General features: G+C 49.4%; 2 protein-coding genes across 5 annotated transcripts in view; both read left to right on the forward strand.

The window, feature by feature from the left end:
- Positions 1 to 157: 157 nt before the first annotated feature.
- LOC307095085 (uncharacterized protein) lies at positions 158 to 2,733 on the forward strand. The gene is made up of 4 exons (XM_079764260.1): positions 158 to 292; positions 1,027 to 1,152; positions 1,745 to 1,877; positions 2,612 to 2,733. Exons 1-4 carry the CDS (start codon positions 270 to 272, stop codon positions 2,705 to 2,707), a joined length of 378 nt encoding a protein of 125 aa, XP_079620386.1. The 5' UTR covers positions 158 to 269; the 3' UTR covers positions 2,708 to 2,733.
- Positions 2,734 to 3,406: 673 nt separating this feature from the next.
- The window catches only part of LOC307094840 (uncharacterized protein), a 30,775-nt gene continuing 17,687 nt past the window's right edge, over positions 3,407 to 16,494 (forward strand). For 3 of the 4 annotated variants that reach the window (XM_079763923.1, XM_079763921.1, XM_079763922.1), the window contains exons 1-8: positions 3,407 to 3,461; positions 4,195 to 4,320; positions 4,912 to 5,044; positions 5,778 to 5,903; positions 6,495 to 6,627; positions 7,327 to 7,452; positions 7,997 to 8,119; positions 10,348 to 10,494. In XM_079763923.1, coding sequence (XP_079620049.1) covers positions 3,439 to 3,461; positions 4,195 to 4,320; positions 4,912 to 5,044; positions 5,778 to 5,873 — 378 coding nt within the window. In that variant the 5' untranslated portion in view covers positions 3,407 to 3,438 and the 3' untranslated portion in view covers positions 5,874 to 5,903; positions 6,495 to 6,627; positions 7,327 to 7,452; positions 7,997 to 8,119; positions 10,348 to 10,494. Of the gene's footprint in view, positions 3,462 to 4,194; positions 4,321 to 4,911; positions 5,045 to 5,777; positions 5,904 to 6,494; positions 6,628 to 7,326; positions 7,453 to 7,996; positions 8,120 to 10,347; positions 10,629 to 16,494 lie in introns of all 4 variants that reach the window. The other variant, XM_079763920.1, reaches the window with a different exon arrangement.

Here is a 16,494-nt window from a genome sequence, read left to right on the forward strand (position 1 = left end):
ACCTCAATGTGTCAAACACGCCCGTGGTCACCCCTAAGGGATGGAGAGACTGGATAGACAGGAGCAGGCTGTACCTGGGGAGCTGTTGGCATGTGTCTTGTGACCTGAGAGCGTGAATGAGTTTCTCAAATGTGCATGTGGTTTCTCTTCACTCTCCAGGTGGAGTCGTCATGAGAGGCCTGTTGTCCGCATAGAAGAGACCATCTTGCTCTCCACCTGGCGGTCGGACGTGGACGGGTCCTGGAAGAGTGTTGCCCCGGGTCTGCCTCATGCCCGCGGGGCGCTCGAGAAGGTAAGCCTTCCTGTGCCCCAAGGTCAGCCAATTGGCCACCATGTGTCTGAACCAAGCTCTGTGTCCACAACGTGCTGGGATCGATGATGACTCCCTAAAAAAAAAGCCAAACCAACATTCCTTGGAAAAGCTGAACAAAATGAGTGAGAACTACACCCGTCGTCGTTCTCATCGGAAACTGAGGTCCAGCACGTTCCTTATCCCAGGGACAGGAGTGAGGGACAGCTTCCCTTATCACACGCGAGCAGGCACCTCCTACTTTGTTAACATCCGAGAGAATTTTCTTGGTGTTTGTTGCCAGTTTTTCAAAAATATTTCTCTTGTTTATTTGAGAGAGGAAGGGGAGGGAGAGGGAGAGAAACATCAATGATGAGAGAATCACAGATTGGTTACCTCCTGCACTCCCCCTACTGGGGAAGGAGCCCGCAGCCTGGGCATGTGCCCTGACTAAGAATGGAACCATGACCTCCTGCTTCATTGGTCAACACTTAACCCCTGAGCCTCACCAGCCTGCCCACAGGGCTTCATTTTTCACATGGGGAGGCATACACACACATTCATTTTTGAAACCCACCTGCACAAAGAATGTCACACCTGCCCTAACTCATGCCTCAGGGACAGGAGCAGGGACAATCAGATGCCAGGCCTACGAGAGGGAAGGAGAGGACAGGGAAGTTACCTGAGGAACCGGGCACATGACTCAAACGCACCTGTGCTTTGTGTCCACTTCTCAGGTGGAGTCGCGGCGCCAGGTTCTGCTTCGGCCAAGAAGAGAAGACTGTTGTTTGCCTGGATGGCTCGAGTCCCTGCGAGTCCAATTGTGGCCCTGAGTCGGCGCCGAGCCAGGATCCCTCGGGAAGGTAAGCGATGCTCTGCTCCTCGCTCGGCCATTAGCTTTTGGGTTTTGGAGCTGCTGGAAGCGGCTTGTTTGGGTGTCCAATGGCACCCGGGGTGTCCCTCCAACACTGGACTGAGTGCTCCTTGCTCAGTGGGGGACCAGGTCCCGGCACGCCCCTGAGGACATTGAGGGCATTGCCACACCTTATGAGCCCCAAGTCCGCTTGCTCCGTTGTTTAGAACGTGCTGGGATCGATGATGATTCCCCCCAAAAAAGCCAAACCAACATTCCTTGGAGCTGAACAAAATGAGTGAGAACACATACCGTCGTCGTTCTCATCGGAAACTGAGGTCCTGCACGTTCAGAGCCCCAGGACCAGGACTAGTGAGGGACAGCTTCCCTTGTCACACTCATGCACGCGCCTCCAGGGCATAAGCCCAGCTGCCTACCTGACCACCTCAATGTGTCAAACACGCCCGTGGTCACCCCTAAGGGATGGAGAGACTGGATAGACAGGAGCAGGCTGTACCTGGGGAGCTGTTGGCATGTGTCTTGTGACCTGAGAGCGTGAATGAGTTTCTCAAATGTGCATGTGGTTTCTCTTCACTCTCCAGGTGGAGTCGTCATGAGAGGCCTGTTGTCCGCATAGAAGAGACCATCTTGCTCTCCACCTGGCGGTCGGACGTGGACGGGTCCTGGAAGAGTGTTGCCCCGGGTCTGCCTCATGCCCGCGGGGCGCTCGAGAAGGTAAGCCTTCCTGTGCCCCAAGGTCAGCCAATTGGCCACCATGTGTCTGAACCAAGCTCTGTGTCCACAACGTGCTGGGATCGATGATGACTCCCTAAAAAAAAAGCCAAACCAACATTCCTTGGAAAAGCTGAACAAAATGAGTGAGAACTACACCCGTCGTCGTTCTCATCGGAAACTGAGGTCCAGCACGTTCCTTATCCCAGGGACAGGAGTGAGGGACAGCTTCCCTTATCACACGCGAGCAGGCACCTCCTACTTTGTTAACATCCGAGAGAATTTTCTTGGTGTTTGTTGCCAGTTTTTCAAAAATATTTCTCTTGTTTATTTGAGAGAGGAAGGGGAGGGAGAGGGAGAGAAACATCAATGATGAGAGAATCACTGATTGGTTACCTCCTGCACTCCCCCTACTGGGGAAGGAGCCCGCAGCCTGGGCATGTGCCCTGACTAAGAATGGAACCATGACCTCCTGCTTCATTGGTCAACACTCAACCCCTGAGCCTCACCAGCCTGCCCACAGGGCTTCATTTTTCACATGGGGAGGCATACACACACATTCATTTTTGAAACCCACCTGCACAAAGAATGTCACACCTGCCCTAACTCATGCCTCAGGGACAGTAGAAGGGACAATCAGATGCCAGGCCTCCGAGAGGGAAGGAGAGGACAGGGAAGTTACCTGAGGACCCGGGCACATGACTCAAACGCACCTGTGCTTTGTGTCCACTTCTCAGGTGGAGCCGCGGCGCCAGGTTCTGCTTCGGCCAAGAAGAGAAGACTGTTGTTTGCCTGGATGGCTCGAGTCCCTGCGAGTCCAGTTGTGGCCCTGAGTCGGCGCCGAGCCAGGATCCCTCGGGAAGGTAAGCGATGCTCTGCTCCTCGCTCGGCCATTAGCTTTTGGGTTTTGGAGCTTCTGGAAGCGGCTTGTTTGGGTGTCCAATGGCACCCGGGGTGTCCCTCCAACACTGGACTGAGTGCTCCTTGCTCAGTGGGGGACCTGGTCCCGCACGGCCCGGAGGACATTGAGGGCATTGCCACACCCTATGAGCCCCAAGTCCGCTTGCTCCATTGTTTAGAACGTGCTGGGATCGATGATGATTCCCCCCAAAAAAGCCAAACCAACATTCCTTGGAGCTGAACAAAATGAGTGAGAACACATACCGTCGTCGTTCTCATCGGAAACTGAGGTCCTGCACGTTCAGAGCCCCAGGACCAGGACTAGTGAGGGACAGCTTCCCTTGTCACACTCATGCACGCACCTCCAGGGCATAAGCCCAGCTGCCTACCTGGCCACCTCAATGTGTCACACACGCCCGTGGTCACCCCTAAGGGATGGAGGGACCGGATAGACAGGAGCAGGCTGTACCTGGGGAGCTGTTGGCATGTGTCTTGTGACCTGAGAGCGTGAATGAGTTTCTCAAATGTGCATGTGGTTTCTCTTCACTCTCCAGGTGGAGTCGTCATGAGAGGCCTGTTGTCCGCATAGAAGAGACCACCTTGCTCTCCACCTTGCGGTCGGACGTGGACGGGTCCTGGAAGTGTGTTGCCCCGGGTCTGCCTCATGCCCGCGGGGCGCTCGAGAAGGTAAGCCTTCCTGTGCCCCAAGGTCAGCCAATTGGCCACCATGTGTCTGAACCAAGCTCTGTGTCCACAACGTGCTGGGATCGATGATGACTCCCTAAAAAAAAAGCCAAACCAACATTCCTTGGAAAAGCTGAACAAAATGAGTGAGAACTACACCCGTCGTCGTTCTCATCGGAAACTGAGGTCCAGCACGTTCCGTATCCCAGGGACAGGAGTGAGGGACAGCTTCCCTTATCACACGCGAGCAGGCACCTCCTACTTTGTTAACATCCGAGAGAATTTTCTTGGTGTTGGTTGCCAGTTTTTCAGAAATATTTCTCTTGTTTATTTGAGAGAGGAAGGGGAGGGAGAGGGAGAGAAACATCAATGATGAGAGAATCCTGATTGGTTACCTCCTGCACTCTCCCTACTGGGGAAGGAGCCCGCAGCCTGGGCATGTGCCCTGACTAAGAATGGAACCATGACCTCCTGCTTCATTGGTCAACACTCAACCCCTGAGCCACACCAGCCTGCCCACAGGGCTTCATTTTTCACATGGGGAGGCATACACACACATTCATTTTTGAAACCCACCTGCACAAAGAATGTCACACCTGCCCTAACTCATGCCTCAGGGACAGGAGCAGGGACAATCAGATTCCAGGCCTCCGAGAGGGAAGGAGAGGACAGGGAAGTTACCTGAGGACCCGGGCACACGACTCAAACGCACCTGTGCTTTGTGTCCACTTCTCAGGTGGAGCCGCGGCGCCAGGTTCTGCTTCGGCCAAGAAGAGAAGACTGTTGTTTGCCTGGATGGCTCGAGTCCCTGCGAGTCCAATTGTGGCCCTGAGTCGGCGCCGAGCCAGGATCCCTCGGGAAGGTAAGCGATGCTCTGCTCCTCGCTCGGCCATTAGCTTTTGGGTTTTGGAGCTGCTGGAAGCGGCTTGTTTGGGTGTCCAATGGCACCCGGGGTGTCCCTCCAACACTGGACTGAGTGCTCCTTGCTCCTTGGGGGACCTGGTCCCGCACGCCCCGGAGGACACTGAGGGCATTGCCACACCCTATGAGCCCCAAGTCCGCTTGCTCCGTTGTTTAGAACGTGCTGGGATCGATGATGATTCCCCCCAAAAAAGCCAAACCAACATTCCTTGGAGCTGAACAAAATGAGTGAGAACACATACCGTCGTCGTTCTCATCGGAAACTGAGGTCCTGCACGTTCAGAGCCCCAGGACCAGGACTAGTGAGGGACAGCTTCCCTTGTCACACTCATGCACGCACCTCCAGGGCATAAGCCCAGCTGCCTACCTGGCCACCTCAATGTGTCAAACACGCCCGTGGTCACCCCTAAGGGATGGAGGGACTGGATCGACAGGAGCAGGCTGTACCTGGGGAGCTGTTGGCATGTGTCTTGTGACCTGAGAGCATGAATGAGTTTCTCAAATGTGCATGTGGTTTCTCTTCACTCTCCAGGTGGAGTCGTCATGAGAGGCCTGTTGTCCGCATAGAAGAGACCACCTTGCTCTCCACCTGGTGGTCGGACGTGGACGGGTCCTGGAAGAGTGTTGCCCCGGGTCTGCCTCATGCCCGCGGGGCGCTCGAGAAGGTAAGCCTTCCTGTGCCCCAAGGTCAGCCAATTGGCCACCATGTGTCTGAACCAAGCTCTGTGTCCACAACGTGCTGGGATCGATGATGACTCCCTAAAAAAAAAGCCAAACCAACATTCCTTGGAAAAGCTGAACAAAATGAGTGAGAACTACACCCATCGTCGTTCTCATCGGAAACTGAGGTCCAGCACGTTCCGTATCCCAGGGACAGGAGTGAGGGACAGCTTCCCTTATCACACGCGAGCAGGCACCTCCTACTTTGTTAACATCCGAGAGAATTTTCTTGGTGTTGGTTGCCAGTTTTTCAAAAATATTTCTCTTGTTTATTTGAGAGAGGAAGGGGAGGGAGAGGGAGAGAAACATCAATGATGAGAGAATCCTGATTGGTTACCTCCTGCACTCTCCCTACTGGGGAAGGAGCCCGCAGCCTGGGCATGTGCCCTGACTAAGAATGGAACCATGACCTCCTGCTTCATTGGTCAACACTCAACCCCTGAGCCACACCAGCCTGCCCACAGGGCTTCATTTTTCACATGGGGAGGCATACACACACATTCATTTTTGAAACCCACCTGCACACAGAATGTCACACCTGCCCTCACTCATGCCTCAGGGACAGGAGCAGGGACAATCAGATGCCAGGCCTCCGAGAGGGAAGGAGAGGACAGGGAAGTTACCTGAGGACCCGGGCACATTACTCAAACGCACCTGTGCTTTGTGTCCACTTCTCAGGTGGAGCCGCGGCGCCAGGTTCTGCTTCGGCCAAGAAGAGAAGACTGTTGTTTGCCTGGATGGCTCGAGTTCCTGCGAGTCCAGTTGTGGCCCTGAGTCGGAGCCGAGCCAGGATCCCTCGTGAAGGTAAGCGATGCTCTGCTCCTCGCTCGGCCATTAGCTTTTGGGTTTTGGAGCTGCTGGAAGCGGCTTGTTTGGGTGTCCAATGGCACCCTGGGTATCCCTCCAACACTGGACTGAGTGCTCCTTGCTCAGTGGGGGACCTGGTCCCGCACGCCCCGGAGGACATTGAGGGCATTGCCACACCCTATGAGCCCCAAGTCTGCTTGCTCCATTGTTCAGAACGTGCTGGGATCGATGATGATTCCCCCCAAAAAAGCCAAACCAACATTCCTTGGAGCTGAACAAAATGAGTGAGAACACATACCGTCGTCGTTCTCATCGGAAACTGAGGTCCTGCACGTTCAGAGCCCCAGGACCAGGACTAGTGAGGGACAGCTTCCCTTGTCACACTCATGCACGCACCTCCAGCGCATAAGCCCAGCTGCCTACCTGGCCACCTCAATGTGTCAAACACGCCCGTGGTCACCCCAAAGGGATGGAGGGACCGGATAGACAGGAGCAGGCTGTACCTGGGGAGCTGTTGGCATGTGTCTTGTGACCTGAGAGCGTGAATGAGTTTCTCAAATGTGCATGTGGTTTCTCTTCACTCTCCAGGTGGAGTCGTCATGAGAGGCCTGTTGTACACATAGAAGAAACCACGTTGCTCTCCACCTGGCGGTCGGACGTGGACGGGTCCTGGAAGAGTGTTGCCCCGGGTCTGCATCATGCACCTGTGGCGCTCGAGAAGGTAAGCCTTCCTGTGCCCCAAGGTCAGCCAATTGGCCACCATGTGTTTGAACCAGGGCTCTGTGTCCACAACGTGCTGGGATCGATGATGACTCCCTAAAAAAAAAAGCCAAACCAACATTCCTTGGAAAAGCTGAACAAAATGAGTGAGAACTACACCCGTCGTCGTTCTCAGCGGTAACTGAGGTCCAGCACGTTCCGTATCCCAGGGACAGGAGTGAGGGACAGCTTTCCCTTCTTACAAGCAAGCAGGCACCTCCCAGTTTTTTAACATCCAAGGGAATTTTCTTTGTGTTGGTTGCCAGTTTTTCAAAAATAATTTTATTGCTTTTAGAGAGGAAGGGGAGGGAGAGGGAGAGAAACATCAATGATGAGAGAATCACTGATTGGTTACCTCCTGCACTTCCCCTACTGGGAAAGGAGCTTGCACTGACTAAGAATGAAACCATGACCTCATGGTTCATTGGTCAACGCTCCAACCCTGAGCCTCACCAGCCTGCCCACAGGGCTTCATTTTTCACAGGCATCCATATATGCAACAAACCAGCACACACAATGTCACACCTGCCCTCACTCATTCCTCAGGGACAGGAGAAGGGAAAATCAGATGCCAGGCTTATGAGAGGGAAGAGGACAGGGAAGTTACCTGAGGACCTGGCACATGACTCAAACGCACCTGTGCTTTGTGTCCACTTCTCAGGTGGAGCCGCGGCGCCAGGTTCTGCTTCGGCCAAGAAGAGAAGACTATTGTCTGCCTGGATGACCTGAGTTCCCGGGGGTCGAAGTGTGGCCCTGAATCAGCGATGTGCCTGGATCTCTCGGGAAGGTAAGCGATGCTCTGCTCCTCGCTCGGCCATTAGCTTTTGGGTTTTGGAGGTGCTGGAAGCGGCTTGTTTGGGTGTCCAATGGCACCCGGGGTGTCCCTCCAACACTGGACTGAGTGCTCCTTGCTCAGTGGGGGACCTGGGTCCCGCAGGCCCCGGAGGACATTGAGGGCATTGCCTCACCCAATGAGCTACAGGTCCGCTTGCTCCGTTGTTTAGAACGTGCTGGGATCGATGATGATTCCCCCCAAAAAAACCAAACCATCATTCCTTGGAGCTGAACAAAATGAGTGAGAACACATACCGTCGTCGTTCTCATCGGAAACTGAGGTCCAGCACGTTCAGAGCCCCAGGTTAGGAGGAGTGAGGGACAGCTCCCCCTTCTCACACTCGTGGTATCACACCAGCCCGCAGTCACTCCTCAGGGAAAGTGGGACCTGATGGACAGTTGCAAGGCTTCCGTGGGAGAATGTTTGACATGGATCTTGTTACCTTAGAACCTGGGCTGGATTTCAACCATGGGTGTGATTTCTCCTCACGTCCCAGGTGATGCTGCCAGCGAACACGTGCCCGGGAGGATGTTCTGGGAATCCTGTGCGTCTTGCTGATGGGATGGAGCCCTCGGAGCGAGGCAATCCAGGCCCTGTGTGTGTGCTGGATATCGTGATGGTAAACAGACTTCTTTGCCAAAACCAATCTGTGTTTTCTTTTACATTGCATTTATTGGGGTAACACTGATTCATAAGATTATGTAGGGTTCAGCTATTCAGTTCTATAATACATCGTCTGTATAGTGCAAGCATGTCAACTCAAAGGCTATCCTGGGCCAGATAAACAAGGTTTTAAAGTGTATGTGGCCGCAAGAAAACCAAAGCTTCAGTTTTCATCGAAACGTAGGTTTATTTCGATAGAGACATGCTCCATACAAAGGGCTGAATTATATGAGTTGTCGTTCGCATAAAATAATAGAACATTTTAATAAAACGTAACATTTGTTCTTGACCATTAACTTACCAGACACCGAATAACTGCACAAGTTAATAAGCATAATGCAAATAAACCTAGTTTTCTTGTTCTCCGAAAGTGAAATATTTCTTGTTGCGCACACCAAACAAGTCAGTCCAAGACTAATGCTGTGCCCATCAGCTGCTAAAATATCCGCTGCCAATATTAGTGGAGAGAAATGGTGCGCCTGCGTGTAAGGCGCGTAAGGGAAATGAATGCAACACGATGATAGTCATCAGTCATTAGCGAACGTTGTAGTTCGTTATTAATAATTATGTATAACAGGATATTGTAAAGATTAAGTTACGTAATTTTTATTTAAACGTTTCTTTCATGCTGTTCTATTGGCTGGGCCGCAAAAATATTCATTGTGGGCTGCATGCGGCCCGTGGCCCGCGAGTTTGACATGCTTGGTCTCTTGTATGGTTTGTTCACCACCCAAAGTCAGGTCTCCTTCCATCACCATTTATCTCCTCTTTATCCTCCTGTACCTCCCCCCACCTCCCTTTGCCACTGGTAATGGCCATACCGTTGTCTGTGTCTATGAGGGATTTTAGCTGTTCAATTCCTTTACCGTTTTTGGTTTTTTTTACCCAACTCCATAAGCCCCTCCCCTCTGACAGCTGTTGGTCTGTTCTCTGTGTGGATGAGTCTGTTTCTGCTTGGTTTGTTAGTTCATTGAGTTCATTAGAATCCACATACGCGTGAGGTCATGTGTTACTTGCCTTTCTCTGGTTAGCTTATTTTACTTAGCGTAATGTTCTCCAGGCCTGTCCAGCTGTCGCAGAAAGGTATGATTTTTTCTCTTTTTTACAGTTGTGTAGTACTCCATGTGTAAAGGTCTCACCTCTCTTTTATCCACTCGTGTAGTGACAGGCATGTGGGCTGCTTCCACATCGTGGTGGTTGTACAGAACGCGCAGTGAGCTGGGGGTGCATACATTCCTTCTGATTGGAGTTTTGGGGTTCTTGGGATATATAACAATTACAAATAACATCATCACCCTACACCAGCGTCTGAAGTTACAGAAAGCAGTAGCTGACAGGATCGAAGGCATAAAGAGGGAAAATCAGTGATAAAAACTGGACTCTTCAATACCCTCTTCTCAATCATTGAAGACCAGTTAAACAACGAATCAGTGGGGTTATAGAAAACTTGAGAATCTTACCAACCTACGTGAGCTGATATCTAGGTCACCCGGCAGCAGCAAAACCCAAATTATTTTCAAACACACCTAGAACATTCTCTATGGTAGAGCTATGCCAAGTCATAAAACGCCTCTGAATGAAGTTAAAAAAGATTGAAATATTGTTCTGGCCAGGATGGCTCAGTGGTTGAGCATTTACCTGTGAACCAGGAGGTCCGGGTTGGATTCCCAGTCAGGGCACACACCTGGGTTATGGGCTCGATTCCCAGTAGGGGGCGTGCGGGAGGCTGCCGATCGATGATTCTTTCTCATCATTGATGTTTCTGTCTCCCTCTCCCTTCCTCTCAGAAGTCAATAAAAATATATTTTAAAAAATAAATGAGATCCTTTAAAAAAAAATCAAGGTATACATATTTTAAAACATTGATCGGCTGCCTCCTGCACACCCTTTCCTGGGGATCAAGCCCATGACTCAGGCACGTGCCCTGACTGGGAATTGAGCCGGGGACCTCTTGCCTCCTGGGTCAACGCTCTACCACTGAGCCACACCGCCAGGCTGACCTTAGGGGTTTTTAAAGGCATTTTTCTGGCCACAGCATGGACCCAGATATTGTGGCTTTCCCTGTGTGCCGGGGTACGTTCCCCCAGAACACGCAGAAGGCAGGCGTGTAAGGATGTCCTCAGACTCCTGACCTTAGAAAGTGTGTCCCTCCCCTTCGCCAATGTCCGTTCTGTGTCCCTGCAGGTGGATTTGCTTCTCTGGGTGCTGACGTCGCCTCACCGCCAGCGTCGGCCACGCGACACCGCAGTCGTCCTTCTGCACGGAGCCTCCCCGCTGTCCCGTGTCGCCGCGGACCCCTCCTGCAGATAAGACATGCTTTGCTGAGCAATGGTGTGTTGGGCTGTCATCGCTGAGACTTTACTTTGGGCATGGTGACTTCCCTGGCTGCCACCTCACTCGGTCCCAAGAGGAAATGGTATCTGCACAGACACTCAAAGTGATGGGATGCCTCAGTGCTCTCATAGGTACCAATTGACAATTTTCATTGGCCGGTGGGGGAGGTACATTTTTTAAAAATAGGGTACAGGACAAAGAAATGCTGCATGATTCCCCCCTCAAAATTTCAAAGCAGATCTAAATTATTAAGTGCACTCCTCTCTCCTAATTCTCTCTTTTTTAAAAAAAATATTTTTATTGATTTCAGAGAGGAAGGGAAAGAGTGAGAGATAGAAACATCCATGATGAGAGAGAATCATTGATCGGCAGCCTCCTGCATGCCCCCTCCTGGGGATTGAGTCCTCAACCCAGGCATGTGACCTGACAGGGAATCGAACCAGAACCTTTTGGTTCATAGGTTGATGCTCAACCACTGAGCCACATGAGCCGGGCCCTAATTGTATCTCTGTTAAGGGAGTTTTGCACATACACGCACACGCACATGTACATGAACACGCAAGCTGTTTTGGGAGGGGGTTCTCTACGTGGGACCATATTGTACAATTCTCCCACACACAGTCTCTCCTTGAACAGTCTTCAACACCCTTTTTCTACTTCAGTAATGGACACCTGTGTCATTTATGGGATGACTGCTTTGTAGATTGGATGTAATCCCATGTTCTCTTAGACACTGAGGTTAGCACCACATTTCTGTGCAACGGACCTCCCTCTAGAGCAGTAATTTTGCATCTGTCCCCAGTATATCATCATCCATTACTCAGCCGCGGATACACTGGGGTTCAGAACCTGCACATTCTCAGTTTTGAAGATTATCACAAGATTTCCTTAATAACATGGGACCAACTGTTCTCACTCCAGTGGCAACCAATGAGATTGCCAGCGTTCCCCGGCCTCCCAGGTCGTGGGCTTCATGCATACGGAAACCTTTGCCAGTGCGAGAGCCCAAACTATTGTCTTCAGTTGTACGTCTTTTGTGTTTGGGTTCGCTCATTTTCTCACACGCCGATCAGCCATCTGCGTCTTCTCGTTTTCTCTCTCTGTCTAACTGTGGTGGCGGGCGGTGCTGGGAGGCTTCCATCCGTTCCTTATTTCGAAGCGCTCCTTTGTGATCGGGCCAGGAAGCTTCCGGCTGTCAAGCATTACAGACAGTCCTCACGCCCTCTCGAACCTCGTTTGTGCTGTGAGACTGTGTCCAACTGTTCTGTGTCCGCCTACAGCCGTGTTCGCTTGTGTGGCTTCCGAGTCTCGCGTCATTTCGGAAAGCTGTTTGCACGGATTCCATGAAACTCGTCACCTATGTTAACTTCTAATTCTTTTCTGTTTTCTTTACAATTCCAATCCTTCAATCATGAGGGGAAAAAAATTTTTTTTTTTAATTTGAAATCGTGATGTTGCCAAGTGACTTGCCACGACTTGCGGTTATTTGCCGATCATTGCCCACCTGTCTGTGACGCCATCTGCACTGGCGCTGTATCGCCATCGGTGACTCGGCTCCATTTCTGTTCTGTGATCTGTGTGTCTCCTCTCCTGCCTCCGGTTGTCTCATGTGTCTTCTCGTTGGAAGAAATTACAGTTTAGACTGCAATTTCCTCAACTGTAATAAATTAATTTGTGGGAAAAAGTGGTTCTTAATCATGTATGTTTTCCTATTCGAGGACAAGGTACGTCTTTCTCTTCTATCCTTTTAATTACAGTTTCGGATGGATGTTCAGTTTGGAATGGGGGTGTTTCTTTCCGCTTATTTTCTTTCTTGATCTATATATATTTATATATATTTTGGTATCTGAAGGTTTTGTTTTGGGGGTGGGTACGTAATCTCCTTTCTCTTTCTTGTGGCTTTTCAGATTTTTTTTTTCAAAGTACATACTAATTCCTTTGCAAATATTGGTAGTTTTGTTGGTCCCCTTTGATTTGAGTTATGCTTATTAATTTCCCTGACTGGTATTTCCAGGACACTCAAACCAGTTGTAGAAATATCACTCATCCTTGACTGAATCAGATCTTAATGGAATGTGTCTTGGGTTTACCCAGAACATTGTTGCTGATCTGTTTTCCAGAGAGACTCCAAACATTTTCTTTTTAAAGAATATATTTTTATTGATTTCAGAGAGGAAAGGAGAGGGAGAGAGCTAGGGCCCATGCCCAGGCAGTGCGTGTGCAGGAGGCAGCCGATTGGTGATTCTCTCTCATCATGGATGTTTCTGTTTCTCTTTCCCTTTCCCTGAAATCAGTAAAAACATATTAAAGAAAATGGGGAAATAAAATTGTCTTGATCCAGAGAAGACAAGGCTGTCTATGTAGAAAATTCCGAAGAATCTACAAAACAAAACAAAAACATCTAAATGCATAGAACAAGGATATAGGATGCAAATTCGAAATAAATTTTAAAAAACCATGTACGTCAAAGAAAATGTGCATGTGTATATAAATAGCATATAAATACATATTTATATACTGAAGTAAGAAATGCAGAAAATGCAAAACTGATGAGAGAAGTCAAAGTAGATTTCAATAATGGACAAGACGCAAATAACTTGGTGTTCATGGTGGATTGGAAGATTCAATATTGTTTAGAGGTCACTTCTTCCCAACTCAGATTGAATTAAATCTGTAGATTCAGTGACATCTCATTGAGAATCCCAACAGGTCCTTTGACAGACATCAACAAATTAACTCTTAAGGTTTTATGGAAAGACAAGAGCGTCACCACAATACTGAAGAACCAATTTGGAGGGTTCACCCCTACCTTATTTCAGAACTTTTACTGTAAACATACCGTCATCAAGATAGCATGGCATTGGCACGTGAGTAGACAACATAGACCAGTAGTTGGGAACAGAAATCAGAAGCAGGCACACAGGAGCACCAAGGAAATCCAGTCCATACAGTCTTTTCGGGAAATAATGCCAGAACAGGAGGATGTCCTCCGGCAAGAAGGGGGCCTAGCCCCAGACCTTACCCGTGTTCATGAGAGATTGGAAGTTAATTACAAAAGTTAACCCGCAGTCGACCTCAGAACCTCACGTGAAATGCAAAATGACAGAGGAGGAGATCTAAGTGACCTCAGGCTTTGTTAACACGTTTTAGATACCATGCCAAAGGCACAAACACAAAGAGAAGAGGAAACGGTAGACGTCATTAAAATGGTTGATGAAACACAACACGGGTTGGGAGCAGACACTGTCGAGGCTTATCTGATAAAGGTCTTCTCTCCGCGTGTACAAAGAGCGCTTACAACTCGGCACCCGTTAAACGTGGGCCTAAGATCTGAATGTTCCCCTGAACACACAGGTGACAGATAACCAGATGGGACGATGCTTCCATTGGGGTGATGAGCATTAAACACACAGGCGCCCTACGCTCCTAGGAGAACGGCTACAAGCCAACGCCCTGGCAGTGCCCGTAGTTGGGGAAGAAAGACCCAGGCGACAAACGATCATTAATGGCGAGCAAGGAAAGTGTACCCAGCTGCTGTGCTCCTCGGCACGACCCACATTTGTTCACAACTCACGTCCATGCCAACACCAGCACATGAACACTTAGAACAGCTTTATTCATAATTCCCAGAAACAGAGAGAAACCCAAGATACCTTACAGAAATGAATTGATGGAGGGGGGGTGGGGCGGGGAATCCCCACACACTGTGATATATCCACGTAGAGAAAGAGACACGGTGAATTTTAAATGCATTTTGCTCACCGGAAAAGGAGCCGGTCCGAAAAGGAGGCACGGAGTGTCTCTCCCCCTCCCCCCGCCCCCCGTTTATGTGACATTCTGGAAAGTACACAACTAAAGAAACAATCACAACACCAGTGTCTGTAGCGGGAGGGTGAGGACAGCAGGTAAAGCCCGGTGCATCTCTTTTGTGTGACACTGTAATGGTGTACCTGTGACGTTGAACTTGACAGCACGCTGAGGGGGCGTCACCATCCACACGTGTTTTTACAGTCTGTGCTCATCCATTTCAGAGAGCGGGAGGGAGGAGGAGAGAGGGATAGAAACATCAGTGATGCAAGAGAATCACTGATGGGCTGCCTCCTGTAACCATTGGGGCGGGGGTAGTTTCCACATTGATTTTATTTTTAGTAGTAATGCTCATTTCTACCTGTCTTCTGCACGTCCCACACTGGCGATCGAGCCCGCAACCCAGGCATGTGCCCTGACCGAGAATCGAACCGTGACCTCCTGGTTCATTGGTCGATGCTCACCCGCTGAGCCCCGCCGGGCGGGCTCTCATGTTTAACATCCATGTGGGCATGCATTTACACATAAGCAGGTGTAGATATGTGAATATATATACACAGCGACTGGTCGTGTCTGTAGGTCCTGCCCTGCAGCTGACCCAGCCTGGACACAAAGACGTTCCAGCGATAACAGCTACTAGAAGCCGTGTCGTGGTTCCCAATACCGCTTTCCGGTGACAGACAGGGTGGCTTCTAGGAATGGGCAGAACATGGAAAGGACGACGGGGGTATTTTGTAGCGCCAGAAAGTAAGCAAGAGCTACACACACACACACACACACATGTACGTGCACACGCACACGCACACAGAAGTGTGCCAAAAGTTACACAGGAACACAACCCTAAGACCTTCCAATGGTTAAAGCTGGCACGATGTGAACAAAATACGTAGCTTGGCACTGGATTCTAACCTAAAGTACATAATCCATATTCACAAATCCACACAAATATAAAACAAAAAACCTGAAGAAATAGCCTAGCCAGCGTGGCTCAGTGGGTGAGCGTCGACCTATGTACCAGGAGGTCAGGGTTCCATCCCTGGTCAGGGCACATGCCTGGGTTGCAGGCTCGATCCCCAGTGTGGGGCGTACAGGAGGCAGCCGATCAGTGATTCTCTCTCATCACTGATGTTTCTCTCTCTCTCTCCCTCCCAGTCCCTTCCTCTCTGAAATCAATAAACATGTATCTATAAAGAAATTTAAACATAAGGAAATATTTAGACAAATCCCACTTGACAGCCTACACAACACAGGAGCGATTGTCCTCAAAACCAGAGGACCGTCAAAAACAAGACAAATCTGACGAAGTGTCACAAGCGAGAACAGCCTCACTAGGCATGCCAGTTAACTGTAGGGTGGCACCTCGGTGGGATCCTGGAATGGCAGCAGGACATTCAGTAAAAACCAGGGAGATCTCAAATCGTAAGCTTTAGTTAATAACAGCGTATCCACATGCATTAATTGTGTGGCCAATGATCCATACTAATAGAAGATGTTAACGTTAAGTGAAATGGGGTGTAGATGTTTGGGAACCCTCTATTCCATCTTCACCTTTTTTTATAAATCTAAATCTATTATGAAATAGCGTCTATTTTTATTTATCTTTTAAATACATTTTTTTTATTGATTTCAGAGAGGAAGGGAGAAGGAGGGAGAGAGAGAGAAACATCAATGATGAGAGAGAATCATCGATCGGCTGCCTCCTGCACGCCCCCTACTGGGGATCGAGCCAGCAACCCAGGCATGTGCCCTTGACCGGAGTCCAACCCAGGACCCTTTAGTCAGACTTAAGCCAAACCAGCTAGGTTGAAATAAGTCTCTTTTTAAAAGGAATTTAAAAACCAATCAATGTAATTCATTACAGTAACATAAGTGAGGGGAAACTTTTAGGTGATCATCTCAAAAATAAAAGCATTCAAGAAAATACAAAACCATTTTCTCCTTAATTTCATGGAAACTAGTAATTGAGCATTAAAAAAAGAGATAGAAGTTAATTTACAGAAGCAATCAATTGCAAAGTCACTGATATTGGAGATATTGAAAGTTTTCCTACTGAGATAGGGAGCAAAACAGAAAATTTCTGTCCACCATTTCTGATCAGCACTATTCTGGGTTGTCCTAACGCAATAATTCATAGAAAAGGAATAGACAGTGGATAAGGATCATCAATGAAAAGACATACAGTTTATTATT

This window comes from Cnephaeus nilssonii (genome assembly GCF_951640355.1).
Source record: "Cnephaeus nilssonii genome assembly, chromosome: 24".
NCBI classification, from domain to species: domain Eukaryota; kingdom Metazoa; phylum Chordata; class Mammalia; order Chiroptera; family Vespertilionidae; genus Cnephaeus; species Cnephaeus nilssonii.